Raw genomic sequence first — 27731 nt, 5'->3', positions numbered from 1 at the left:
GCTTTGTTGCTGTTCACTGTTTCTCACACCAGGAACAGCCTTAGCCAACGCAGGAACTATAAGAAAATCTAAACTCACCAGACAGTGAGGCCTATTGCTATCAATGTACCCACTTAGGCAAACATGGCTTTCCAGCTCAGGTGATTCTTGCTGCCTTTGTGCAGAAAGGGACTGCCCTGAAAAGAGTCCTTCCAAATAGAGGAAGACAAGGGAGAAAAGGACCCTACTACTGAGCTGGAGAGAAAGCATCCCCTCTTCGGGGCAGGGTCCATCAGAAGAGATAGGGAACAAGCCAGAAAACTCCAAAGGCTGAACTAAAAAGGAACTGTCGGTTCCCCTACCAGACTTCTGCAACATATATGCATACAGAGCAGCAGAATGAGCTCGGGAGGGGGAGGTCAGAAGCCCCTTGCCCCAGAATGGCTGAAGTGCATTCTGAAGAAAAAAAAAGGCACATCCCAGGACCATCAGATTCGTTCTGGAAAACTTAGCCCTCTAGAACCCATCTGCCCGAGATGGGCATAAAAACTCCCCCAATCACAAAAAGGGCTAGAGGCCAAGCTCTCTTAAGAAGAAAGTTTCAAATTAAGGGTCCCAGAGCAGAGGACATCCTGCTCAGAAGATATAGAAACAGCTTAAATTAATTCTGTTCTTCCCTTGGATCCCTTTGCATAGTGGGGGCAGTTTAAGAATAAGTTATGCCACTGCCCCAGCTACATGCAAACAGTTTCTGACTCAACAGTGATTTTGGTAAAGAAAACCAAAGGCTGGAGAAAATAAAGGGGAATCCCCTGTACCAGCAGTCTCTAATGGAACACAAGGTCCTTTAGAAGCCACCCCTCCCCCAGCCCACATTAAGGCCACAGGGCGGGAAAGGATCAGAGCTGATATCAGGAGAAAAGAGAGGGCTGCGCCAGCAAAAAGGCGTGCATTCCTGCCATTCTAGTGCTGCTTGGGGAAGGGGAACTGCAGCACTTCCCTCCCCAGCGTTCAAACACACCACCACGCAGAGTCCCTCTCATCTGCTACCACAGCAGGAACAGCTTTCAAATGCCAGCATCACCCACATTAAAGCACAGTACCCCTGCGCCAAAAAGAGAAAGGCAGGGACTCATCGAACAGCAGGTGTGTTCTCCAGAGAAGCAGAGTCCCACAGACCCAGCAGCCTGCTGCCTAACTGGCACACAGACTAAAAGCATAGCACTAAAACAGGGAAACCCTGTACTGCCCGGTCCTGACAGAAATCTTCTGTGTCTTCGGGGTTTTTTTTTTTAACACCAAATGAAGGCAAAGGGGCTCTCTTGGGTTGTTAGCTGCTGGAGATAGAGATGTACAGAGGTGAAGGAGGAGCTGGCCGTCTGATATCATTGCCTTCAACTTTGTAATCTCTATCTGCACCTGCTGGTCGATGGACACAACCCACCAGTTCTTGGATTCATCTGCTGCATACGCTAAGGAATGCTGCATTAAAATGCTTTTAATAAGTATCTTCAAGGAAATATGACTATACACGGGCCATGTCTCAGCTCAATGGCCTGGCTCAGGAGTTGTGTATATGTAAATGAATTACAAAAATATTTATAAACTGCCATTAAAAAAAAACATACACACTAAAATTATGCACATAAATACAAAGGTGAATTGTACTGTTTTTTGATGAAGATACTGTATCTCTGTTTACTGCAAACATCGGGTGCCACACCTATTGGGCATTTTCAGGTAAAATAACTTCTTACAACTGTATCGTTTCTAGGTCTCCATGTCTAAAAATGTAGAGGCATATTTTCAAAGTACTTAGACTTACTAACCTATGGAACTTTGTAAGTCAAAGGACCTCTTTTACCAAACTGCGCTAGCGATTCCTGTGTGGCAATGCCAATGAAGCCCATTCAAAGTGAATGGGCTTTGTCAGCATTGCTGCACCAGGAACCACTACCAGTTTGGTAGTAGAGGCCCTAAGTGCTTTGAAAATCAGCCTCATAGGATGAGGTCTTATTTTGGATGCTGTTATCTAGTTCCCTCATTTGTTGTTCATTAAAGTCCTCTGACCTCATGTTGTTTTTAAAAGACCAATTCATGCCTGTTTCTGCATACACTTTTAATGTCTCCCGTGTGGTCATAAAATTATTTAAGCTTTTGTCATTTTAATTTTTACTTTGCATTTGTAATTTACATGTGCTCCTTTTATTTAAGTTTTAGTGTGTTTGTTAAGGATTTCACCTTTGCATTTATTTATACCCATATAGTTTATGTTTTTTACATAAGTTTATAAATATTTTTGTAATTGTTCATTTTTAGATATAGATTTTGGGGCAGGCCAATTGAGCCAAAATACAGCTGTTTTTGTATGTATTGCAAAGTGTGAAGTTTTGTTCTGGCATGTAAGAATAGGATATCTGGCCGCTCCCTCTACTCCAAACCTCCCACTATGCATGCCTGCACTTAAACTCCAATAAAGCCCTCAATTCTGCAGCCTGATACCACTTCTGTAAATTAATCTCAGCTCGCTAATTCTTTGGGCCAGAGGCTCAAAATCAGTAGCACAAGACTGGAGAAACAGGGCACTCCTACCAGGTGCCCCTATGTAGCTCAAAAGCCACCAAGTAGCTACCATTAACCTAGCAGAGCATTGTACAGTTCCTTAATCCAACCAAGCAAACAGGACCCCAACCCAATTTTATCCAAAACTGGAAACATAAAAGGCCAGGCCACCACTCAACAGCAGCACTAAGACCTTGCTCTAAACATGTTAAGTACCCACCGTACATCATTCCCATACCTGTCTACCTTGTATAAACCCAGATTGATCCAGGTGCACTAACTTCAGCACCCAGCTCATAAGACAATTGACCAAAATCCTAGTGAAAATTTTAGATCAACTCCCAACAAGGTGATAGACCAATACGAGCTAAAATCAGCACCCCTGCTACTTGCATAAAAATAAGGAAGTTTAGCTCCCTCACAAGTTCACAAACACAGTTGCACCAAAAGCTCATTATTGCTTATGAAATTTTAAGTGGACCAATCCAACCCCAGGGCCTTTCCAGGCTTCATGGTTCCTGTACCCTCTCTCTTGCTCAACAGTACATCATCTTCCCTCTCCCCTCCCCCCATACCACAGCACCATAGGGCCCTTGATTTGATTTCACTTCTGGTATGCTCTGGCCTATAAAATGGATACCTTTTGAAAGTTCTTAGGCCTTCATGTTTTATGCTGCAAACCCTGAGCTGCTTAATAAAGATAGTGGTAAGGACTTCTGTGACTCTCAAAATGACTGTGCTAAGTTGATGAAGAACTCAAATCTCCAAAGAGATGTTACAGATTATACGAATGACTTAGCTTACCTGTCATTATATCCTGCGCATCAGCCATTACATGCATGGTTTGGAGGATGATATGGCTCCGAGGGTCCGGGTTCTACTTGCTGATGCACCCTTGGAGACATTTTGTGAAATCTGGATGCTGAAGCAGTACCTAGGACCAGTAGTGTTTGTTTTTCAAGCTGAAAATAAGCACCTTCCCAATTCCTACCCATCTGCATCAGTGGAGATAACAGCTTTCAAACCCAGCTAGCTACAGTATATCTTGAACTTTTTTTTTTATTGGTAGGATAAGACGGCAATTCAACACAGCACCCTGATAACACAACGTTAAAGCTTATTCTACATGGAGACCCAGGCACCTGTATACATTTAGGCACCTCTATTTACTCCTTCTGTAAGGCACGATGGCAACTTTACAGTATTCCGTAAGTTTCCTACCTAAGTATCTGTCCCACCTTGTGAACATCCTACAAGCTTTGCCACTTGCAGACCACCAGTTAGGTACCCAAATGACATTGTCACGGGTCAAGTGTAAGCTTAGGCACCTAATAGCAGTATTCTGTACAGTTAGCACGTAGATGTAAGCAAATTGATATAGAATTATCCTGTAATCTGAGAGCTGAAATACTCCTGCTATTTTTGGAATAAAGTATCTAATGCAGAGGAGGCTCTTTGATCACTACTTGATTGGTTCACCTCCACCTCGTGGAAAGTGTCGAGATGGATGCTTAGAGGTCATTGAGAGTAATTTGGGTGGTGAGGGAAATTGGGAGGATGGTCTTTTAGCCTTGAACTATAAACCTTCAGTTCTCACCAATGTCTCAAGGGATTGTTAAAATAGATCTGAAGAAATGGGAGGGCTGCATCTCAAGCCCAGGAGAAACTGTGGTTGGTATTGACACCTACAGACTACAGCTACTACACAGGGAGCAGATAGCCTTTGATCTGTCGATTATGCTCAAAGTTTACATAAGGTAAATTAATGATCCTCAGTACAAGAGACACTGTCCTTGACCTTCTCAGAGGCAAGGGCCATCAGCAAGACAGTCATGCATATCCTTCTTAAAGTCCTGCTGCCCAGAATCACATCAGCCTCTGAACCCCAAAAGCAATGGCTACTGCTCCGGATATGATCCTAAGTATCTGTCAACCATATAAGGTACATTATATTAATTACAAATGCTATAATACTAATGTCAAGTTCAACAGAGCACTGGTACACTCCCCCACCCCCCACCCCAACTGTGCCCAGGGTACTGGGGTATTGCTAGGCAGTACGTTGGCAAAAGATCTGGGGCTCTTTTGTCTGATGGCTGCCTCAGTTATGTCCTGGGGCTGGATGCTTGTTGTAAAGGTCCAGTTAGGACAGATGTTTGACAGATCTAACCTGAGCTTCTAAAGAACATTGGCCAATTGCAATAGAACGTTAACATGTTTATTTTGCAAGGGTTTCTGGGGAGGCAAAGGGGATAGTGGGTGGAAAGCTCACGTAGGAAAGTAGGGGGGGGGGTCATGCTTAGGAACCTCAGGTTCAGTTTTCTAGGTCCAAGAATCAGCAAGAATACCTTGATAATCACCACTGTTGGCGCATATGCAAGATCATCCCCAGCAGCATCCTAGTCCTCATAGTATGGTAGTTATTTCAATTTGAATAAAAAGTGCTGTTGGGAAGGTGGAACAGGTAAAACTGAAGTGCTATTGAGCACTGCCAGTAGAAAGTTTGGGCCACTTACGGGGGAGACACATGGTGTCTAAAACCCATTTCTCTAGCTCCAAGAGCTGTTTGGAATAGCCCATTGGAAAACAGCTTCTGGCTTTCGTTTAATAAATGCATTTTCAGATACATTCTTACAACTACTGAAAAGAGAAAACTAAAGTTATTTTACATGGACTTGAAAACTCATTTTCATAAATTACACTAAGTAAAAAAATCCTGAAGTATCTCCTCTGCTTAACAAAATTCACATGAAACAATACACAAAGAATTACATTACAAACAAAAAAAATACACAATTAAGACATTAGCCACATCTACTAGGTTCCTAGAAGTAATCTTACCTGTAACAGAGGTTCTCCATAAGACAGCAGCATAATGCAGCCACACTTACAGATGAAATCTCCTGTGCCAGTGCACTCCTCCAAGTCAGTGGTCTTCATTAATTTTTAAGCTTGGGCCACTTTGGATTTCAATGAGCTGAACGAGAGCTGCCAAATATCCAACCACTGTGTGCCAATGCCTTGTCCTTCTGAGTACATTGGTTCTTCCTCCTACTTTCCGTTTTCTATTCTAAGTCTCGATAAAGAGGCACTCAAACACAATAGAGGCCCCCCCAGGTCTTGCATTAAAGAACTACATAAACCTTTTGGCTTAATGAGCATGTAGAAGAGTTGCTAAGCTTAGAACAGCTCCACCTTGTTTCTTCACTTTGGTGTTCTAGTTAGCTCATGGGGTTGACATGGACATAGAATAGTAATAGCAGGTGCATAGTGGGTGGGCAAGTTTTGCTTATTTGCACTTCGTATACCACAAAATTGCAAGTCAAAGCGGTTTACAGCTAAAACAATAGGAAACAGAAAATAACAACCATAGGAAAGTTTAAAGAGGAGTATGGCTGCATGGCCCTACTGACTACAGGGAAACCCTTTAACAGGTAAGCAACTTTGCTTTCTCCAGAAACAAGCAGGGGAGATGCAGGGACACTTGCAAGTGAGACCCTGAAGGTCCTCCACCAATCTCAGGAGGAAAAGAAGTTTCACAGAACCAAGTAACAATGCTATGTCTTTTTTTTTTTTTTTTTGGGGGGGGGTAGGGACAAGTTGCTGCCTTCCAGACATCCTGAAGGGAGATTATCTCTGTGGCAAGGTGGACTGCCGTGGCTTGGTCCATTTTTCTTTCTGGTAGCAAAACTCAATACAGTCACATACACAAGTTCATATGTTTGAGGACAGAAGGCCAGGCTTGTTTAAGTTCACCATAATGAAGAGTTGAGTGGATTTTCATATTTGTGTGCTTGAGATAGAGCACAGCATGACAACACCCTAGTATATGAAGGGTCAGGAAGAAAGACTGGTTCATGTGGAAGCGCATGCAACACCATCTTTCAAGTGATATGCTTCAGAAATGCAAGAACCCTTTGAACCTCAAGGCCTTTCGTGAAGCAGTCCAAAGCTATGTTGAGATCCCAGGATGGAGATGGATCTTTGCTTCCGAGGATAAGCCTGGTAGTTTTGATGTTGCAGAGCTGGGTTGCATAAGGTGTGAATTGTCATCAGGGATAAAAATTGGGTGAAGAAATGTTCAGACTTTCAGTAAGCAGTTGCAAAGGATCGCACATATTTTTTTTCCCCCAGTGGCTGGGTGGATAGTTAAAGGACAATTGTTCTACAACGTGTCATCTCAGACGCTCATCTAGCCTTTTCTACGAAAGAGAGTCTCCAAGGAGGGGTGGGAGAAACCAGCAAGTCAGGCATGCATGTCTTTCGCTAAAGTCAGAGGCTTTGAGCCATGCCAAATGGCAGGTAATACCATTGCTGCAGAAATGAGCTGCTGACTGGAAATATCATGATGCATCACAGGTGGAGCATAAGTACAATCTGAAGTTAGACAATAGTGATGGCATGTTTTTTTCCAAGTTGCTGTAGGATGGAATGCTGATAATTCTCTTTACTTGATTGCCTAATCCACTCTGTTCACCTGCATTATAACTATGTATTTCTCATTCCGGAATTGGTGATTGCCATTATGGAATTATGTAAGCCACATTGAGCCTGCAAATAGGTGGGAAAATGTAGGATACAAATGCTACAAAATAAATAAATGAGAATTGGAAGTTTATGGGCCTCTATTTTGAGAGTACTGACCCATGATTGATATCACCAGGCAGAGCTCTTTGGCTGAGGGAATATGGAGCAGAAGTTTGGAAGATTTAGTCTTCTTGATTATGGATTCAGAGACCAGGGAATGATTTGAGAGTTGAGGAAAAGTCCTGACCTGGGGCTTTCTGATCTGAGTGGAGGAGTGGCCTAGTGGTTAGGGTGGTGGACTTTGGTCCTGGGGAACTGAGTTCGATTCCCACTTCAGGCACAGGCAGCTCCTTGCGACTCTGGGTAAGTCACTTAACCCTCCATTGCCCCATGTAAGCCGCATTGAGCCTGCCACGAGTGGGAAAGAGCAGGGTACAAATGTAACAAAACAAAACCTTATATTTGAGCTCACTGAGCTTGGAACTGGATGGAGTTGCAAACAGGCAAACCTTCTCAAGCTGGAGCTCCTAGAGAACTTTATGCACCAGGAGGACCAGGACCTCCTTGCTGGGAGCCCCATAAGATTCAAGGGTAGTGAAGAAATCTTTCCTATTCCTCATCTCAGGATTTGAGTTAAGGGCTGAGGAGGAAGTCTTATGAAAGAAGATAGTAGTAGCTCCTGCTACATCTGTTTGCTGGATAGCAGTTGGTGCAATATGCAGTACAGTTGGGGTGGTTGTAGTCTGTGAAGTGGAGGTAATATCCTCTTCACACTTGGATTTGGAATAGATTTTGGAGAACATTCTGAGCAGTCAGAGGAGCAGGGTTCCCACTGGAGTTGGAACTATGTCCCATTTGTGGGGAAGGCAATATGGTCTACTTCTTTAATGTTGGGAGGATGCTGGGGGCAAATCCACAGTCCAAGGTAGGAAAGGGCAATGCAAGTGATGTGCAGAGTAGACACTGCTGCTTGCCATGGCATTCTGGCCAGCAGCCACAACACAGAAAGGATGCCATAGAAAGGGTTAATGTAGGCAAGCAGGAGGAATCAAATCCAGGAAGTTACAGGATCTGGTGAAGTGCCTATGTTCCGGTTGCTACTTTGGGATTTTTTATTTTTTGGGGGGGGGGGGGGGGGGGGGGGGGGGAGGGAGAACAGCTGAGACTATTCAGAAATAGGATATTAAAGAAAACTGAAAAAGCAATGGGGAGTTACTCCAAGTAACTCCCATACATGCCCAGTAAACCAAAAGGTTACGAGCACAGGTACGCAGGATCAGAGATTTCACCTGCAAGTGTGACCATCATCCCTGCTCGTCTATGGAGAACCATTAGTACCCAGAGCTACCTGTTTCAAAGCCAGAAGGCTGTACACCTCTCCTGTATAGCTTCAGAAAAGTTAGGGAAAACAATTTATCTTGACTTTAAAAAAAAAAAAAAAAAAAAGGAAACTATATTAAAGTTTCATAATCTAGGTTCCTGTTCAAGGTGACCAAGCAGAGTGCTTCAGCTGCAATATATTTAGATTCTAGGATTTCCACAGCCACCCTGCATTCTGGCTTTTGGATCCTGTGCCCAAGATAAACACAGAATGCCCTGGAAAATGGGAGGTATTTCCTTGGAAATTTACAAAGTCTCACTACTATACCCCCTTGACAAAAGCTTGGGGGGAATTCTCTTAAGGAATAACCTGATTCAGAAGCCATTAGCCCTAGAGTCCGATGGAATAGTTTGCATGTAAGCCATTATAGTTTAGTCCAAGCCAGTTCTGGGCTATCAAAGTTTATCATAGGAATCTGGAAGAATTTCTTTCCAGTTTAACAGTATTGCTGTCTACAAAGCTACTTAATCTTTGGTATAATGAGCAAGTGAGTAGTCACTAATGGGGAAAAGGGTCCTAAAGAAAAATGTGTATCCTAATTAGCATTGATCTCAAACAGATATGCAACCCAATTCAGCTCATTTAGAAAAATAGCCATTCTGGCTGCAAGACTTGCGTTTCTGGAAAAATCTGGCACATACGATTACAGGACAGAGAAACGGAAAGAAGTGAGCCAGAAGTACACCACCTTTCCTCCAGTTCATTTATTGTTCCTTGGGTAAAAACAGCAAGAACTTCAAATTGTTTTCCTGTTTTTAATGTGTACACTTCATACAGGCAAAGGGTAAAATTCAAGAAGGTACAAAGTTTTACACAGATGGAATAAGTTTACACAACAATTGACACCACATTTCGACACTATACAATATAAAAAAAAATACTAATGGCATTAGAAATTGCATGGTGGCCTTGGCTGATGTTTAATAGGGTCGCTCCCTTCGGTCCTGTCTGTGATCACCCCTGCAGAAGACAAACAAGATGTAGAATTATGTTCCAACAAAAATGAACAGCAGCAATATAAAAAAGGGAGAAAGGCAGAGACAGGTTCTTACCTGGAGTCCATTTTGCCTGCACCATATCCACCACGGTCTCCGCCTCTGCCTCCTCTGAAGCCCCCCCTGTCGCCACCCCGGCCTCTGAAACCTCCACGATCAAACCCACCTCTGCTTCCTCCTCTGCGCTCCTCCCCAAAGCCACCACCTCCTGAGATAAGGGAAGAGGAGGACAGCAACACAGCTGGTTAGCCTAAGAATTTACCAGATCCAAATTCAATATCCTTTCTAGTACAGTTTTTCAAAAGCTGTTGCTATGTTAGTCTGTCCTTTCTTTCCATTGTGCAGTATCTTCCATACTGATGGAAGTAAAGCACAAAAGGAAACTCACCAAAAAAGTTATTTTTTATTCTTTAATCAGGTCAGCGCAAAATTATCACTAATATAGTAAGAACAGTTTTATTGTAAGGTATTAAAAGCTGCTGATTCTGCATCCCAATTAATGAGAATTTTGTACATTTAGCCTTTCAGTGCACCAATGTGTTTGTTCAGCACACTTCCCATTGACTACAATTTAACAAAACCTTTTACAGATCACTACAGAAAGACCAGATACCAACGAAAGCTGTGTTGCATAGAAAATAGTATCAGTAGATAAAAGGTGATGGTCTAATAGTGATTTGTGGAATGGGATTATCTAGAGACTACCTCCAAAATGATGTAATATACATACAATACAAAAACCCTGCCCCTTATTCCATAAATATGTACACCTAAAGAACAAGGCATTCAAAAGATGTAAATAAGCTTTTCCAGTGGAAAGACCTAGGTATAATTCATGAAAGGAGAATTCAACAGGTTAGGACTCAGAAGTAACCTAAGGTGATATACCTCTACAAGAAAGAGAATGAATGTAAGGACAACCTTCCATTGAAGGGTGCAGCAAAACAGCAACCCAGTTCAAAATGGCATAGGATAGAGAATAGTATGCTGTGAAGAGGTAGGCTATACTCAACAGTATTGGAAAAGAAATAGAAATGGGTATACTATGGGGCAGCTGCAAATTAGCAACTTCTTGATCCAGGACAACACTTTCCTTCCCTCTTCTCCATTCAGAAACTTGGCAGAAAAGAGTCCAACTTACCCATGTGTGGCCCTCCAGGCCCCTCTGGTTTGGGTGCTTTGCACTGATTACATTCATTTCTCCAAGAGAAGTTCATGTTCTCACATGTCCTGAATACACAAAGGAAAAATATGTTTTGACAACTCATATTTCTACAAAATGTATGAATCTGAGGCATGCCTCTGTAGACATTGAACCAATGTATAGAGCACGAGAAACTGCAGCATAGGATTCAAAAGACTACAAACAATTAAAAATAAAATGTGAATCCCTTCCATAATGATTCTTTTGGATACAACTATTAAGTTGCTTGTAAAACCCAAGCAAAAGCCTACAAGACATGCAGAAGAAAATTTAGTATCCAGAAACAGGTTGAGCAGTATCTAGGAGTTACTACTACTACTACTATTTATCATTTCTATAGCGCTTTACTACTCTGAGCATTACTCACGGGTTAGGACACTTCCAGTCACCAGCTCGTTGCTGCCCTCCACCACTGCTGGGGAAGCCACCACCACTGTTGCCACCGCTACCTCGATTACTATTACCTCCTGGACCACCACCAGCACCTCCCCCAAATCCACCACGTCCCATGGGACCTGAAAAAAAAAAGGGAACACCATAATTAACAATAGAGTATGCAATGCAATTCTACAACTGCTCTTGCCAGACAAAGTATTTCCATGATTTTTGACTGAGGAGAGGTAAAGGCTTTTATTTTTCTAGGAGAACCACCACCCCAGCTGTACTAAGTCTCATTGAAAAGCTATATATATTCTGATCTCTCAAATTTTTGCAATCTGAATTACTCTCTACAACAAAGGAAAATTAGGTTTTCTAATTCGCTCCTTTAGCTCCTCCAGACCAGATGCATAGTTTGCCTTCTCCTGCCAGAAGAGGTTGAGAACCACTAGCAACATAGTTTAAGTATCCTGTACAGTCCTCACTAAGGAAACAAGGAAGTCTCTGCAAAACCCAAGACGGCAAAAAACAAAGCAGAAAAGGCAAAATAAAAGCCCCAAGTACGTTTTATTAGTAGATTTTGTTTTCAAATAAATGTACTCTGGACTTTTTTCCTGTTCTGCTCTGTTTTTTTTCACAGTCCCCTCACTAATCAGTATTTCAATAAAGCAGAAAGGACACAGTAAACCCCAAAACAAATCAAAAATTGAAGTTTAAATTGAACCAGGGCCAAACCAGCAAATGCAGAAGACAGCTACAGCATTCACAGCCTTATATATTATCTAAGCCACCTAGATTACTGTAATGCCATTTATGCAGGATGCAAAGAACAAATCATTAAGAAACTTCAAACTGCCCAAAACATAGCAGCCAGACTCGTATTTGGAAAAACGAAATTCGAAAGCGTCAAACCCTTAAGAGAAAAAAAACTACATTGACTCCCATTAAAAGAACACATTGCGTTCAAAGTTTGCACCCTGGTTCACAAAATCGTTCACGGAGAAGCCCCGATCTATATGTCAGACCTCATAGATCTGCCAACTAGGAACACAAAAAAATCAGCACGCAAGTTCTTGAATCTCCACGACCCCAGCTGTAAAGGACTTAAATATACATAGTAACATAGTAGATGATGGCAGAAAAAGACCTGCACGGTCCATCCAGTCTGCCCAACAAGATAAACTCATATGTGCTAGTTTTTTGTGTATACCTTACCTTGATTTGTACCTGTCTTTTTCAGGGCACAGACCGTATAAGTCCACCCAGTACTATCCCCGCCTCCCAACCACCAGCCCTGCCTCCCACCACCGGCTCTGGCACAGACCGTATAAGTCTAACCAGCACTATCCCCGCCTCCCAACCACCAGCCCTGGCACAGACCGTATAAGTCTGCCCAGCACTAGCCCCGCCTCCCAACTGTCTCTGCCACCCATTCAAGGCTAAGCTCATGAGGATCCCTTCCTTCTGAACAGGATTCCTTTATGTTTATCCCATGCATGTTTGAATTCCGTTACCGTTTTCCTCTCCACCACCTCCCGCGGGAGGGCATTCCAAGCATCCACCACCCTCTCTGTGAAAAAATACTTCCACATTTTTCATAAGTCTGCCCCCCTTCAATCTCATTTCATGCCCTCTCGTTCTACCGCCTTCCCATCTCTGGAAAAGGTTAGTTTGCGGATTAATACCTTTCAAATATTTGAACGTCTGTATCATATCACCCGTTTCTCCTTTCCTCCAGGGTATACATGTCCAGGTCAGCAAGTCTCTCCTCATACGTCTTGTAACGTAAATCCCAGCTTTTCTTTGCACCGCTTCAATTCTTTTTACATCCTTAGCAAGATACGGCCTCCAAAACTGAACACAATACTCCAGGTGGGGCCTCACCAACGACTTGTACAGGGGCATCAACACCTCTTTTCTTCTGCTGGTCACGCCTCTCCCTATACAGCCTAGCAACCTTCTAGCTACTGCCACCGCCTTGTCACACTGTTTCGTCGCCTTCAGATCCTATCACCACAAGATCCCTCTCCCTGTCAGTACCTAGCAGACTCTCCCCGCCTAACACATACGCCTCCCGTGGATTTCTACTCCCTAAGTGCATCACTTTGCATTTCTTCGCAATGAATTTAATTGCCAAACCTTAAACCATTCTTCTAGCTTTTTCAGATCCTTTTTCATGTTTTCCACTCCCTCCGGGGTGTCTACTGTGTTACAAATCTTAGTATCATCCGCAAATAGGCAAACTTTACCTTCTAACCCTTCGGCAATGTCACTCACAAATATATTGAACAGAATCGGCCCCAGCACCGATCCCTGAGGCACTCCACTACTCACCTTTCCCTCCTCCGAGCGAACTCCATTCTCCACCACCCTCTGGCGTCTGTCCGTCAACCAGTTCCTAATCCAGTTCACCACTTTGGGTCCCATCTTCAGCCCATCCAGTTTAAGAGCCTCCTGTGGGGAACCGTGTCAAAAGCCTTACTGAAATCTACGTAGATTACGTCTATAGCACGCCCACGGTTCAATTCTCCTGTCACCCAATCAAAGAATTCAATGAGATTCGTTTGGCACGATTTCCCTTTGGTGAAACCATGTTGTCTCGGATCTTTCAGCTCATTTTCTTCCAGGAAATTCACTATCCTTTCCTTCAGCATCGCTTCCATTACTTTTCCAATAATAGAAGTGAGGCTTACCGGCCTGTAGTTTCCAGTTTCTTCCCTATCACCACTTTTGTGAAGGGGGACCACTTCCGCCGTTCTCCAATCCCTCGGAACCTCTCCCATTTCTAAGGATTTATTAAACAACCATATATGCATCCAGCTTCTCCTACATTAGCACTCAACTCTGGAACGCACTACCGAAGACCATAAAAACAATGAACCACCTAACAAACTTCCAAAATCTACTGAAAACTGACCTATTCAAGAAGGCATACCATAACGATTCTTCCTAAATACCAGACAACTAGACGTTACACGAACTAGACAAAACCGAACTCTCTATTCTTGACGGACTACCTCGTTGCTACCAATATAAGCTACGCAATACCACTTTATTTCTTATGCTGGAAATGTTCTTCTATAGTTGACTATTTAACTTATGTTATAACCTATTCTATCAAGCAGGAACTTATATGTAATACCACTCTGTATTCCACTTTACCATCTATGTGCCTTAATGCAATATCATTTGTAATTCTTCACCTGGTAATGGCGATCGCCATTACGGCATAATGTAAGCCACATTGAGCCTGCAAATTGGTGGGAAAATGTGGGATACAAATGCTACAAATAAATAAAAATAAACCACTGCTAAACCTGGGTAGCATCGGGCTTGGTTTGAATGAACTAGAAGAAATTAAGTGGCAACACCCAATGTCTCTGTGGCAAAACAAGGAATTTTCCTGCTTGTAAACTGTATAGCCGTTTTTTCTGATGTGCATTTCCCTTGTTTGGCCAATAGATGGTGTCTGTCCTTTGTAAAGTTGTTACAGAAATGACAGTTTCTTCTTCCCTACAAAGATGAAGAAGTATCTGCACTGCTGTTCCTCAGAAGCCTCTCAAGTGTTGCTCTGCGTTCTGACTGAATCTGCTGGAAATCTTTAGTCTCAGAATGAGAATGTGGAAGGTACAAACCTCTATACTGAGACCCTGTTCAAAGACTGAGCAGCTAATTTCCTGAAGTTTCCCAGTCTCTACCCAGGTAGTGACAATGACAAAGTGTTTAGGCAGTATTGATACTTATTGCCTGTTACTTTTTCATCAGTTGTAACGTTGACTGTTCTAATTTTGTGCCAATAAACCTTATTGGCTCTGTTGTCCTGGACTAAGAATCCAGGTGGTTTGTGGTTTAGGTCTGTAGAAATCCTGAGTGTGGCCCCAGTAACCTAGAAATCAACAGGGAATAACTTGAGAGTGGGAGACTCGCTCAGAAGCAAGTGAGACCCAGTCGGTGGGGAGCAAGGTGCTAGTATATAGGATAAACGGCATGTGAATCTACGCAGGGCTGGGAACAGACCCTCCAGTGGCCGCAGGGTTAGCCCCAGGCGGGTGCTAGGCATTCCATGACAGTCTCCTTCCTTAGTATCCCTCCAGACCAGTCCAGATGCATTGGAAGTGCCAAAGGAGTAATCTTCAAGAGCAGAAAGACAGGTCAGTCTCAGTGTCAAACCACTGAAGCTTTTCAGTCCTTTAACAGGAGCACAACACTATGTACAAATAATGAAGCTGGTTCAAATCTGTACTTCCCATGTCCCCAGAAACACTGGAAGACACACCACTTTACAGAAACAGATGTAACCAGCCAAAGTCCACCTTCTCGCAAGGCATAACCAAGAAACGTTTGACAAGACTTGCAGCTCTGATATCATCCTTGCTGAATGTATACGATTATCTCTGGGAAAAGGTTAAAGTAGCAGATCCAAAATGTTGAGAATGGCCTATGTCCCCATGTCATGAGTCCGTAAGTACTTAAAAAATTACAACTATTTTTTTCACATAAAAGAATAAGGTTTGGACTATTGTATTAAAATCTTTTCAGAGATATAGCGAATGCTACATACCTGTAGAAGGTATTCTCAGAGGACAGCAGGCTGATTGTTCTCACTGATGGGCGACGTACACGGCAGCCCCTCCAATCGGAACACTTTACTAGCAAAGGCCTTTGCTAGTCCTCGTGCACCGATGCGCGGCCCTTTTCCCGCCCGAACCGGCTCGTGTTCGTCAGTCCCATATGTAGCAAGACAAAGACAAGGGAAGACACAACTCCAAAGGGGAGGCGGGCGGGTTTGTGAGAACAATCAGCCTGCTGTCCTCGGAGAATACCTTCTACAGGTATGTAGCATTCGCTTTCTCAGAGGACAAGCAGGCTGCTTGTTCTCATTGATGGGGTATCCCTAGCCCCCAGGCTCACTCAAAACAACAAACATGGTCAATTGGGCCTCGCAACGGCGAGGACATAACTGAGATTGACCTAACAATTTTTCCAACTAACAGAGTGTAGCCTGGAACAGAATAAACATGGGCCTAGGGGGGTGGAGTTGGATCCTAAACCCCGAACAGATTCTGAAGCACTGATTGCCCGAACCGACTGTCGCGTCGGGTATCCTGCTGCAGGCAGTAATGAGATGTGAATGTGTGGACAGATGACCACGTCGCAGCTTTGCAAATCTCTTCAATAGTGGCTGACTTCAAGTGGGCCACCGACGCTGCCATGGCTCTAACATTATGAGCCGTGACATGACCCTCAAGAGCCAGCCCAGCCTGGGCGTAAGTGAAGGAAATGCAATCTGCTAGCCAATTGGATATGGTGTGTTTCCCCACAGTCACTCCCCTCCTGTTGGGATCAAAAGAAACAAACAATTGGGCGGACTGTCTGTTGGGCTGTGTCCGCTCCAGATAGAAGGCCAATGCTCTTTTGCAGTCCAATGTGTGCAGCTGACGTTCAGCAGGGCAGGAATGAGGACGGGGAAAGAATGTTGGCAAGACAATTGACTGGTTCAGATGGAACTCCGACACAACCTTTGGCAAGAACTTAGGGTGAGTGCGGAGGACTACTCTTATGATGAAATTTGGTGTAAGGGGCCTGGGCTACCAAGGCCTGAAGCTCACTGACTCTACGAGCTGAAGTAACTGCCACCAAGAAAATGACCTTCCAGGTCAAGTACTTCAGATGGCAGGAGTTCAGTGGCTCAAAAGGAGGTTTCATCAGCTGGGTGAGAATGACATTGAGATCCCATGACACTGTAGGAGGTTTGACGGGGGGCTTTGACAAAAGCAAACCTCTCATGAAGCGAACTACTAAAGGCTGTCCTGAGATCGGCTTACCTTCCACACGGTAATGGTATGCACTGATTGCGCTAAGGTGAACCCTTACAGAGTTGGTCTTGAGACCAGACTCAGACAAGTGCAGAAGGTATTCAAGCAGGGTCTGTGTAGGACAAGAGCGAGGATCTAGGGCCTTGCTGTCACACCAGACGGCAAACCTCCTCCATAGAAAGAAGTAACTCCTCTTAGTGGAATCTTTCCTGGAAGCAAGCAAGATGCGGGAGACACCCTCTGACAGACCCAAAGAGGCGAAGTCTATGCTCTCAACATCCAGGCCGTGAGAGCCAGAGACCGGAGGTTGGGATGCAGAAGCACTCCTTCGTCCTGTGTGATGAGGGTCAGAAAACACTCCAATCTCCACGGTTCTTCGGAGGACAACTCCAGAAGAAGAGGGAACCAGATCTGATGCGGCCAAAAGGGAGCAATCAGAATCATGGTGCCTCGGTCTTGCTTGAGTTTCAACAAAGTCTTCCCCACCAGATGTATGGGAGGATAAGCATACAGCAGACCTTCCCCCCAGTCCAGGAGGAAGGCATCCGATGCCAGTCTGCCAGGGGCCTGAAGTCTGGAACAGAACTGAGGGACCTTGTGGTTGGCTCGAGATGCAAAGAGATCTACCAAGGGGGTGCCCCACACCTGGAAGATCTGGCGCACTACTCTGGAATTGAGCGACCACTCGTGAGGTTGCATAATCCTGCTCAACCTGTCGGCCAGACTGTTTACGCCTGCCAGATATGTGGCTTGGAGCACCATGCCGTGACGGCGAGCCCAGAGCCACATGCTGACGGCTTCCTGACACAGGGGGGCGAGATCCGGTGCCCCCCTGCTTGTTGATGTAATACATGGCAACCTGGTTGTCTGTCTGAATTTGGATAATTTGGTGGGACAGCCGATCTCTGAAAGCCTTCAGAGCGTTCCAGACCGCTCGTAACTCCAGGAGATTGATCTGCAGATCGCGTTCCTGGAGGGACCAGCTTCCCTGGGTGTGAAGCCCATCGACATGAGCCCCCCACCCCAGGAGAGACGCATCCGTAGTCAGCACTTTTTGTGGCTGAGGAATTTGGAAAGGGCGTCCCAGAGTCAAATTGGACAAAATCGTCCACCAATAAAGGGATTTGAGAAAACTCGTGGACAGGTGGATCACGTCTTCTAGATCCCCAGCAGCCTGAAACCACTGGGAAGCTAGGGTCCATTGAGCAGATCGCATGTGAAGGCGGGCCATGGGAGTCACATGAACTGTGGAGGCCATGTGGCCCAACAATCTCAACATCTGCCGAGCTGTGATCTGCTGGGACGCTCGCACCCGCGAGACGAGGGACAACAAGTTGTTGGCTCTCGCCTCTGGGAGATAGGCACGAGCCGTCCGAGAGTCCAGCAGAGCTCCTATGAATTCGAGTCTCTGCACTGAGAGAAGATGGGACACTGGATAATTTATCACAAACCCCAGTAGCTCCAGGAGTCAAATAGTCATCTGCATGGACTGCAGAGCTCCTGCCTAGGATGTGTTCTTTACCAGCCAATCGTCGAGATAGGGGAACACGTGCACTCCCAGCCTGCGAAGCGCCGCTGCTACTACAGCCAAGCACTTCGTGAACACTGGGTGCAGAGGCGAGCCCAAAGGGTAGCACACAGTACTGGAAGTGACATGTGCCCAGCTGAAATCGCAGATACTGTCTGTGAGCTGGCAGTATCAGGATGTGCGTGTAGGCGTCCTTCAAGTCCAGAGAGCATAGCCAGTCGTTTTCCTGAATCATGGGGAGAAGGGTGCCCAGGGAAAGCATCCTGAACTTTTCCTTGACCAGATAATTGTTCAGGGCCCTTAGGTCTAGGATGGGACGCATCCCCCCTGTTTTCTTTTCCACAAGGAAGTACCTGGAATAGAATCCCAAGCCTTCTTGCCCGGATGGCACGGGCTCGACCGCATTGGCGCTGAGAAGGGCGGAGAGTTCCTCTGCAAGTGCCTGCTTGTGCTGGAAGCTGTAGGATTGAGCTCCCGGTGGGCAATTTGGAGGTTTGGAAACCAAATTGAGGGTGTATCCTTGCCGGACTATTTGGAGAACCCACTGGTCGGAGGTTATGAGAGGCCACCTTTGGTGAAAAAATTTCAACCTCCCCCCCGACCGGCAGATCGTCCGGCACTGACATGTTGATGTCGGCTATGCTCTGGTGGAGCCAGTCAAAAGCTCGCCCCTTGCTTTTGCTGGGGAGCCGAGGCGCACGCTGCTGACGAGAGCGAAAGCGCACATCAATAAGGAGGTGAGCTTAGGAAGAGTGGCGGGCCCTTTCCATTATATGCCCTTCAAACAATTCATCGTGTCCCCATTGGCAATCATCCCCAAAAAAGAACCCGGAAAATACCAACTAATACATAATCTATCTTATCCGGCCAGCGACTCGGTGAACGATTTTCTCCCCCAAGAGGCAAGTTCAGTGCACTATGCCACCTTTGACATGGCGGTCCAGTTATTGCGAAAAGCAGGACAGGTATCCCTCATGGCCAAAGCAGACATCGAGACCGCTTTTCGACTCCTGCCGGTGCACCCCGACAACTTCCCCATATTAGGCTTCAAGTTCGATGGGCAATACTACTACGATAAATACATGCCCATGGGCTGTTCAGTATCCTGTTCCATATTCGAATGTTTCAGTACATTTCTGCACTGGGTAGTAGAAAGAGCATCAGGGAGCAAGATCATCATACACTACTTAGACGACTTCCTGTTTGTGGGTCCAGCAGACAGGCCGACATGCCAGTCCACATTCACTCATTTCCGCGCAGTCGCTGAGCCCTTTGGTATCCCCCTAGCTAAAGAGAAAACGTGGAGTCCGGGTTCGCGCCTACAGTTCCTAGGCATTGAGCTGGACTCCTGCGATATGGTTTCTTGGCTGCCCCTAGAAAAAATTGACAAGCTAAAAACGATAATAGCAGAAGTGTTGAGCAGAGAGAAGGTCACACTGCGGGAAATGCAGTCAGTGGTGGGCAACCTCAATTTTGCTTGCAGAGTTATTGTCATGGGTAGGAGGTTCCTGCACACGTTATCCAGCTCAATGTCCGGGGTGCGAAAACCATCACATCAGACTGACAAGGGACATGAAGGACGACCTCAGGGTACGGGACATATTTCTGAGGCACTTCAATGGCATAGTATGGCTAGACGCAACGATATCCAACACAGATTTGCAGCTATATACAGACGCAGCGGGTGGCGTAGGTTTTGGAATTTACTTCCAAGGGGAATGGTGCGCAGATGTATGGCCATCTAGCTGGAAAGAGCGGGCCATCACAAAAAATATCACCTTCCTAGAGCTTTTCCCAATAGTAGTGGCAGTCGCAATATGGAGGTCGAGGCTCAACAACAGGAGAGTAGTATTTTGGTCGGACAACAGAGCAGTTGTAGACATAATAAATAGGCACACTGTGCGATGCCCACTAGTATTAGGCTTGGCGCGCGAACTAGTAAAATTGTGTTTATTCAGCAACATATTGCTGCGCGCAAAGCATGTCCCTGGCGCATGCAACCCAATTGCTCTCTCGTTCAAAGTGGTAAGTCTTCAGGAAACTGGCACCACAAGCGGTGGCAAAGGGAGAGCCTGTACCTGGCTACCTATGGAGCTTCGGCGTCCCGAAGCATGGCGACTGCTGAAACAGTCCTTAGCGCCGCGAACATGGATGACTTACACAGCCGGTTACCAGAGAGTATGCTCCTTCCTGTATGCACAAGGATGGCACGGAGGCCCAGTGCCTGACAGCGCAATTACGGACTACATCGTCCATGCGAAACGGGCAGGAGGGACCCACAGCTCAGTAGCCAGACATCTGACAGCATTCTCGTTCTTTACGAAGATAGCAGGATGGGGTGACCCAAAAAATAGATTCATAATCAAAAAATTATTTGAAGGCTGGCGACGGGAACGCGGAGCCAGACCGGATTGGAGGCTACCAATCACGCACGACTTGTTGCTGGAGATATGGCACGCTCTAAAAAGCGTAGGCAATTCCAACTATGAGACCCGACTTTTCCAGGCAGCATTTATGCTGGCCTTCTTTGGGGCATTAAGGGTATGCGAGTTGGTAGCCCCATCCAAGAAAAACACGGCTAGGGCCGGTCTGAAATTCAGCGAGGTTACGATATCGGGCAACACGCTGCAAATCGTAATCCGCAGATCTAAAACGGACCAACTGGGCAAGGGGCAGACAATCACCCTCACCCAGGTGGAATCGCTCAGTACTTGCCCCTTAGCAAACATCAGAGAGTACCTAACTCTGAGGCCTACAGGTAGCGATACCCTATTAGTACACCTAGATAGATCCCTTCTAACCCTCTTCCAATTCACAGCAGTATTACGCAAATGCTTGACTAAGGCGGGGCGAGACCTGGGGAGCTACGGAACGCATTCCTTTAGGATAGGAGCCGCCACCTGCGCAGCATCCCTAGGCTTCCCACCACCGTCCATTAAAAAGTTAGGTAGATGGAAGTCAGAAGCTTACAAGGTATACATCAGGGAACAGTCTCTCGGACATCAGGGTCCCCCTTCAAACATGTAACATGCACACTATTCTATGTTGCAGGGTCACAAACGATGTGGATTGTCGGTCACTCTTACATTAAGTGGGCTGCGCGCAGAGCGGCAGTAAGGCCCGGTGGCCACCATTTAGGCCTGGCTATAAGAAGAGTGCAAATCCATTGGAGGGGGAGTTGGAGGTATGAAATGGCACCAGTTGGGCACATTACTACGGCGCAAAGCAGACACCTTGGCTGCTGCTGCAGCCATAGTCATACACCTAGGCGGGAACGACATCGGAACTCTTTCCTGCTTTGAAGTGGTACAGGCAGTGAAGCGCGAGCTGGCAATAGTCTCTCACCTTTTTCTCACACTAGCGTTGTTTGGTCCGACATACTGCCTAGATGGATACACAGAAACTCTAAATTGTGGGGCAGGCCCAGAAAGAAAGTGAACAGGCAGATCGCATCTTGGGTGATATGCAGGGGCGGATGGCAGATCACACACGAGTGGGCAGATGACATGTGCGAAGGATACTTCTGGAAGGATGGCACACATCTTTTCGCCATCGGAAACGACCTATAACAATGATTTGCTGGAGGTGTTGGAGAATAATTTCGGCACAACAGGCCGCAGCTGTTGGGGGGGGGGGGGGTGAGTGGGGCCAGCTGAGCTACCCCGGCCTGGTGGCGGGGTACCCAAGCCTGATGGTATTAGCTAGGCAGCTGGTAGCTGCACTTACAGTACGGCCCCCTTGCTGTGCGGCAGGGAGCTCGGTTCACGATTGGCCAGTCTTACTAAGGCGGCGGACTCGGCGTGGGGAAATGAGCCAGAGGCTGAAGCGGCTTGGGTATGCACAGATTGTATAGATGTTTTGTATCACAAAATAAAAGCTGCGGCCAAAATTGTGCCACATCAACAAAATACCAAGTGTGATGTCTTTATTAGGTTATGGTGGTAAATACAGTAAATGCTAGCTAGGCCCGAGGGGGTCTCGGCTGCCTATGTTAATATGCATATACACACATATACTCCCCCCCCTCCGTATACCTGACTAGTTGATAAATTTTGAATTAAAAATCCCTTATAATAAAAGGTCATCTTATCTATGAGGATGACAAAATTTTAGCACTCTTCCCCAATCCTGCCAGCTCCTAACACCTTTGCCACCCCAAGAGTCCAGCGTGTTATCAAGCAGCTCAGAGCTTTCATCAGCTCTGTAGAAACAATGTTGAGGTCCCATAACACTGTGGGTGGTATAATAAAGGGGCTTCAACAAAAGCAAACTGGATAGTTTATCACAAACCCTAGTAACTAACGTCCAGATAGTTCTTCATATTCATTCTTGAGCTCCTTCCTTTGATGTGCTCTATTATCCAATCATCCACATTGGGAAACAAGATAAAAAAATAAGAAATACTTTGACATATTTCAAGTGCTGAAGTAACAGCCACCAAGAAAATGACCTTCCAGGTTAAGTAGTTCAGATGGCAGGTATTCAGTAGCTCAAAAGGAGGTTTCATCAGCTGGGTGAGAACGACGTTGAGATCCCATGACACTGGTGGAGGTTTGACAGGGGGCTTTGACAAAAGCAAACCTCTCATGAAGCGAACTAAAGGCTGTCCAGAGATCGGCTTACCTTGCACACGACAATGAAAAGCACTGATTGCGCTAAGGTGAACTCTTTCGGAGTTGGTCTTGAGACCAGACTCTGACACGTGTAGAAGGTATTCAAGAAGGGTCTGCGTAAGACAAGAACGAGGATCTAGGGCCTTGCTATCACACCAGACTGCAAACCTCCTCCATTTGAAAAAATAACACTTCTTCGTGGAATCTTTCCTAGAAGCAAACAAGACTCGGGGGACACCCTCTGAAAGACCCAAGGAGGCGAATTCTACACTCTCAACATCCAGGCTGTGAGAGCCAGAGACTAGAGATTGGGATGCAGAAGCGCCCCCTCGTTCTGAGTTATGAGAGTTGGAAAACACTCCAACCTTCACGGTTCTTCGAAGGACAACTCCAGAAGAAGAGGGAAACAAATCTGATGCGCCCAGAAGGGAGCAATCAGAATCATGGTTCCGCCGTCTTGCTTCAGTTGTCTTCCCCACCAGAGGTATGAGAGGATAGGCATACAGAAGGCCTGCTCCCCAATGGAGGAGAAAGACATCTGACGCTACTCTGTTGTGAGCCTGAAGTCTGGAACAGAACTTAAGGACCTTGTGATAGTGATCTGAGTGGCAAAAAGATCCACCGAGGGGGTGCCCCATGCTCGGAAGATTTTGCGAACCACACCCGAGTTGAACGACCACTCGTGAGGTTGCATGATCCTGCTCAATCTGTCGGCCAGACTGTTGTTTACGCCTGCCAGACTGTTTACTCTTGAAGAACCATGCCGTGACGCGAGCCCAAAGCCACATCCAGATGGCTTCCCGACAGGGGGCAAGATCCGGTGCCCCCCTGCTTGCTGATATAGTACATCGCAACCTGATTGTCTATCTGAATTTGGATGATTTGATAGGACAGCCGATCTCAACTCCAGGAGATTGATCTAAAAACCTTTTCCTGGAGGGACCAAAGCCCTTGAGTGTGACGCCAATCGACATGGGCTCCCCCCACCCCAGGAGGGATGCATCCGTTGTCAGCACTTTTTGTGGCTGAGGAATTTGAAAAGGACGTCCAAAGGTCAAATTGGATCGAATTGTCCACCATTGCAGGGAATTGTGAAAATCGGTGGACAGCTGGATTGCATCCTCTAGATCCCCTGCAGCTTGATACCACGGGGAAGCTAGGGTCCATTGAGCTGATCTCATGTGAAAATGGGCCATGGGTGTCACATGAACTGTGGAGGCCATATGGCCTAGAAGTCTCAACATCTGACGAGCTGTAATACTACTAACTAGCATTTCTAAAGCGCTACTAGGGTTACGCAGCGCTGTACAATTTAAACATAGAAGGACGGTCCCTGCTCAAAGAGCTTACAATCTAAAAGACAAGAGAACAATCTAAAGACAAGTGAACAATCTAGAGGACGAGTGAGCAGTTAATCTAATAGAGGGGATAGATTGGGGCATTCTGTCTATCTAGAGCGGTTAGGCGCCGAAGGCAGCATAGAAGAGGTGAGTTTTAAGCAGAGATTTGAAGATGGGTAGGGAGGGGGCGTGGCGTATGGGTAAAGGAAGATTGTTCCAGGCATAGGGTGAAGCAAGGCAGAATGAGCGGAGCCTGGAGTTGGCAGTGGTGGAGAAGGGTACTGAGAGAAGGGCTTTGTCCTGTGACGCTCTGGCCATGGAAACTAGAGACAGAAGATTGTCTGCTCTCGCCCCTGGAAGATAGGCATGAGCCGTCTGTGAGTCCAGCAGAGCTCCTATGAATTCTAGTTCTTGAACTGGAAGAAGATGGGACTTTGGGTAATTTATAACAAACCCGAGTAGCTCCAGGAGTTGAATAGTCACCTGCATGGACTGTAGAGCTCCTGCCTCTGAGGTGTTCTTCACCAGCCAATTGTCGAGATAAGGGAACACACGCACTCCCAGTCTGCGTAGCGACGCTGCAACTACTGCCAGGCATTTTGTAAAGACCCTGGGTGCAGATGCCAGACCAAAGGGCAGCACACAATACTGGAAGTGCTGCGCTCCAAGACGGAATCGAAGATACTTCCTGTGAGCTTTAAGTATCGGGATGTGTGTATAAGCATCTTTTAAGTCCAGAGAGCATAGCCAATCCTTCTCCTGAATCATGGGAAGAAGGGTGCCCAGGGAAACCATCCTGAACCTTTCTCGGACTAAGTATTTGTTCAGGGCCCTTAGGTCTAGGATGAGACGCATCCCCCCTGTTTTCTTTTGCACAAGTACCTGGAATAGAATCCCAGCTCTTCTTGCACTGGTGGAACGGGCTCGACCACATTGGCGCTGAGAAGGGCAGAGAGTTCCTCTGCAAGTACCTGCCTGTGCTGGAAGCTGAAGGACTGAGCTCCTGGCGGGCAATTTGGAGGTGTGGAGATCAAATTGAGGGAGTATCCTTGCCAGACTATTTGAAGAACCCACTGATCGGAGGTTATGAGAGGCCACCATTGGTGAAAAAATTTTAACCTCCCTCCGACCAGAAGATCGTCCGGCACGGATACTTTTACGTCAGCTATGCTCAGCTGGAGCCAGTCAAAAGCCCGTCCCTTGGCACATGCTGTTGACGTGAATGAGCGCGCTGGGGATGAGCCTGAGAAGGCTGTCGAGAAGAAGTACTGTACCTACGCCTATTATAGGCATAGGGAGCATTCTTCCTTCCCCGGAAAAATCGTCTACCAGTTGAGGTAGAAGCAGAAGGTGCCCAGCGGGAGAGATTGTCCACCTGCTCGACTTTCTCGCCAAAAATGTTATCCCCCCGGCAAGTGACATCTGCAATATGCTACTGGACTGGATTGTCCAGGTCAGAGGAACGCAGCCATGAGAGTCTGCGCATCACTATAACTTGGGCAGCGGTTCTGGATGCAACATAAAAGAATCGTAAGCACCCCTGGACAGGAATTTACGACACGCCTTCTGCTGCCTGACCACCTCCTGAAAAGGTTTGGCCTGCTCCGGAGGGAGCTTATCGACCAAATCCGCCAGTTGCTTCACCGTGTTCCTCAAGTGAATGCTCGTGTAGAGCTGGTAGGATTGAATCTTGGCCACAAGCATGGAGGACTGGTAGGCCTTTCTCCTAAAAGAATCCAGGGTTCTAGATTCCCGCCCCAGGGGCGCCGAGGCAGTCTCTAGAACTCATGGCTCTCTTGAGAGCGGAATCCACAACCATAGAGTTGTGAGGTAACTGCGACTTCATCAACTCAGGTTCTCCATGAATCCGATATTGGGACTCAGCTTTTTTTTTTTTTAAGGATGGTGGGATTACTTAGTAGTTTCACCCAGTTCCTTAGAAGTGTCTCCTTAAGGACATTATGAAAAGGAACAGTCCTGGGCTCATCCTCTGATACCACAGGGAAGGGAATAGCCACAGATATTTCCCGGACAAATGAAAAGAAAGAAAGACCCTCCGGAGAAGAAAGCTTTCTTTCTGGTGAAGGAGTAGGATCAGAGGGAAGACCGCAAGACTCCTCGGAAGAGAAATACCTGGTATCTTCTCCTTCATCCCATGAGGCAGACCGAAACAGGGCCCGTCTCAATGCTGAGGAACCATGTCCTCGATGGTGTAATTAAACTCTGGAATTCGTTGCCAGAGAATGTGGTAAAAGCGGTTAGCTTAGCGGAGTTTAAAAAAGGTTTGGACGGCTTCCTAAAGGAAAAGTCCATAGACCATTATTAAATGGGACTTGGGGAAAATCCACTATTTCTGGGATAAGCAGTATAAAATGTTTTGTACATTTTGGGGATCTTGCCAGGTATTTGTGACCTGGATTGGCCACTGTTGGAAACAGGATGCTGGGCTTGATGAACCTTTGGTCTTTCCCAGTATGGCAATACTTATGTACTTATGGCGATGTCAAGAAGTCGACTCCCATGCTGGCGGCGATGAAGCTCCCCTCCAGCGATATCGACGGGGAGTCGACCTGGTGGCTGCCAACGCCGCAGGCGGTACCGGTATTGGGGTACCTCACCACAGGCATAGCGCCAGCTACCGCTTCTAGCGACGGTACTGGAGCAGACTGATGCAGCAACCCCTCCAGAAGACCTGGAAGAATGGCTCGGATGAGCTCGTCTAGAGTCGCTGTTGAGCAAGGCTGTGGGATCTGTGCAGGAACCAGCATCAGAACCCGTGGAGGTTGAGGAGGCGGTACCGGGCTGTCAGGAGACCAACACACCGACAACTCTTGTATAGAGGGCGAGCGTTCCTCCTGGTGTTGGCGCTTCACGGGTGCCGAATCCTTAGACGCCCCGGAGCTCCCGGTACAGTGCCATGGAAGGAGATTGATTACGATGCTTCTTCGCCTTCGCTCGATGCACGTCATCGATACTCCTCTGTACCTACGAAGAAAAAAAACGGAGCAAAGCTCAAAAAACGAAGGCTCTTTCTTTGAGCCGAGCAGTGACGGCCAAAGCCACTCTCCAACCGCGGAAAAGAAAAAAACTGAAGCGGGACTCTCACGCGACAGGCAGGAAGATGGCCGCACATGCGCCCCACGCTCTGGAAGGCTCTGACAAGGCTTTGCCTAATTTTGCTTGGGAAAATTGCCATTTTTGGGCCTGCTTGTCCTCCGAGAAAGAAATGTACCAAAAAGCTTTCTGAAAATATACACACACTACATCAACCGGCTCACCTTTATCCATGTTTATTCATGCCTTCAAGGAAATGAAGAAAACTGGTGAGGCAAGACTTCCCTCAACTGAACCCATGCTGACTCTGTCCCATTAAACCATGTCTGTCTACGTGTTCTGTAATTTAATTCT

At 46.3% G+C, this 27731-nt stretch overlaps 1 protein-coding gene across 2 annotated transcripts in view; it reads right to left on the bottom strand.

The window, feature by feature from the left end:
- Positions 1–9184: 9184 nt before the first annotated feature.
- Positions 9185–27731, bottom strand: part of FUS (FUS RNA binding protein) — a 100109-nt gene continuing 81562 nt past the window's right edge. For both annotated transcript variants that reach the window (XM_030208809.1, XM_030208810.1), the window contains exons 12-15: positions 11016–11163; positions 10586–10674; positions 9502–9652; positions 9185–9409 (exon numbers count right to left, since the gene is read on the bottom strand). In XM_030208809.1, the coding sequence (XP_030064669.1) occupies positions 9370–9409; positions 9502–9652; positions 10586–10674; positions 11016–11163 (428 nt within the window). In that variant the 3' untranslated portion in view covers positions 9185–9369. The remainder of the gene's footprint in view (positions 9410–9501; positions 9653–10585; positions 10675–11015; positions 11164–27731) is intronic.

The sequence above is a fragment of the Microcaecilia unicolor genome, chromosome 7 (assembly GCF_901765095.1).
Source record: "Microcaecilia unicolor chromosome 7, aMicUni1.1, whole genome shotgun sequence".
NCBI lineage: Eukaryota > Metazoa > Chordata > Amphibia > Gymnophiona > Siphonopidae > Microcaecilia > Microcaecilia unicolor.
The sequence above is the reverse complement of the archived record's forward strand: the minus strand, read 5'-3'. Positions and strand labels throughout refer to the sequence as shown.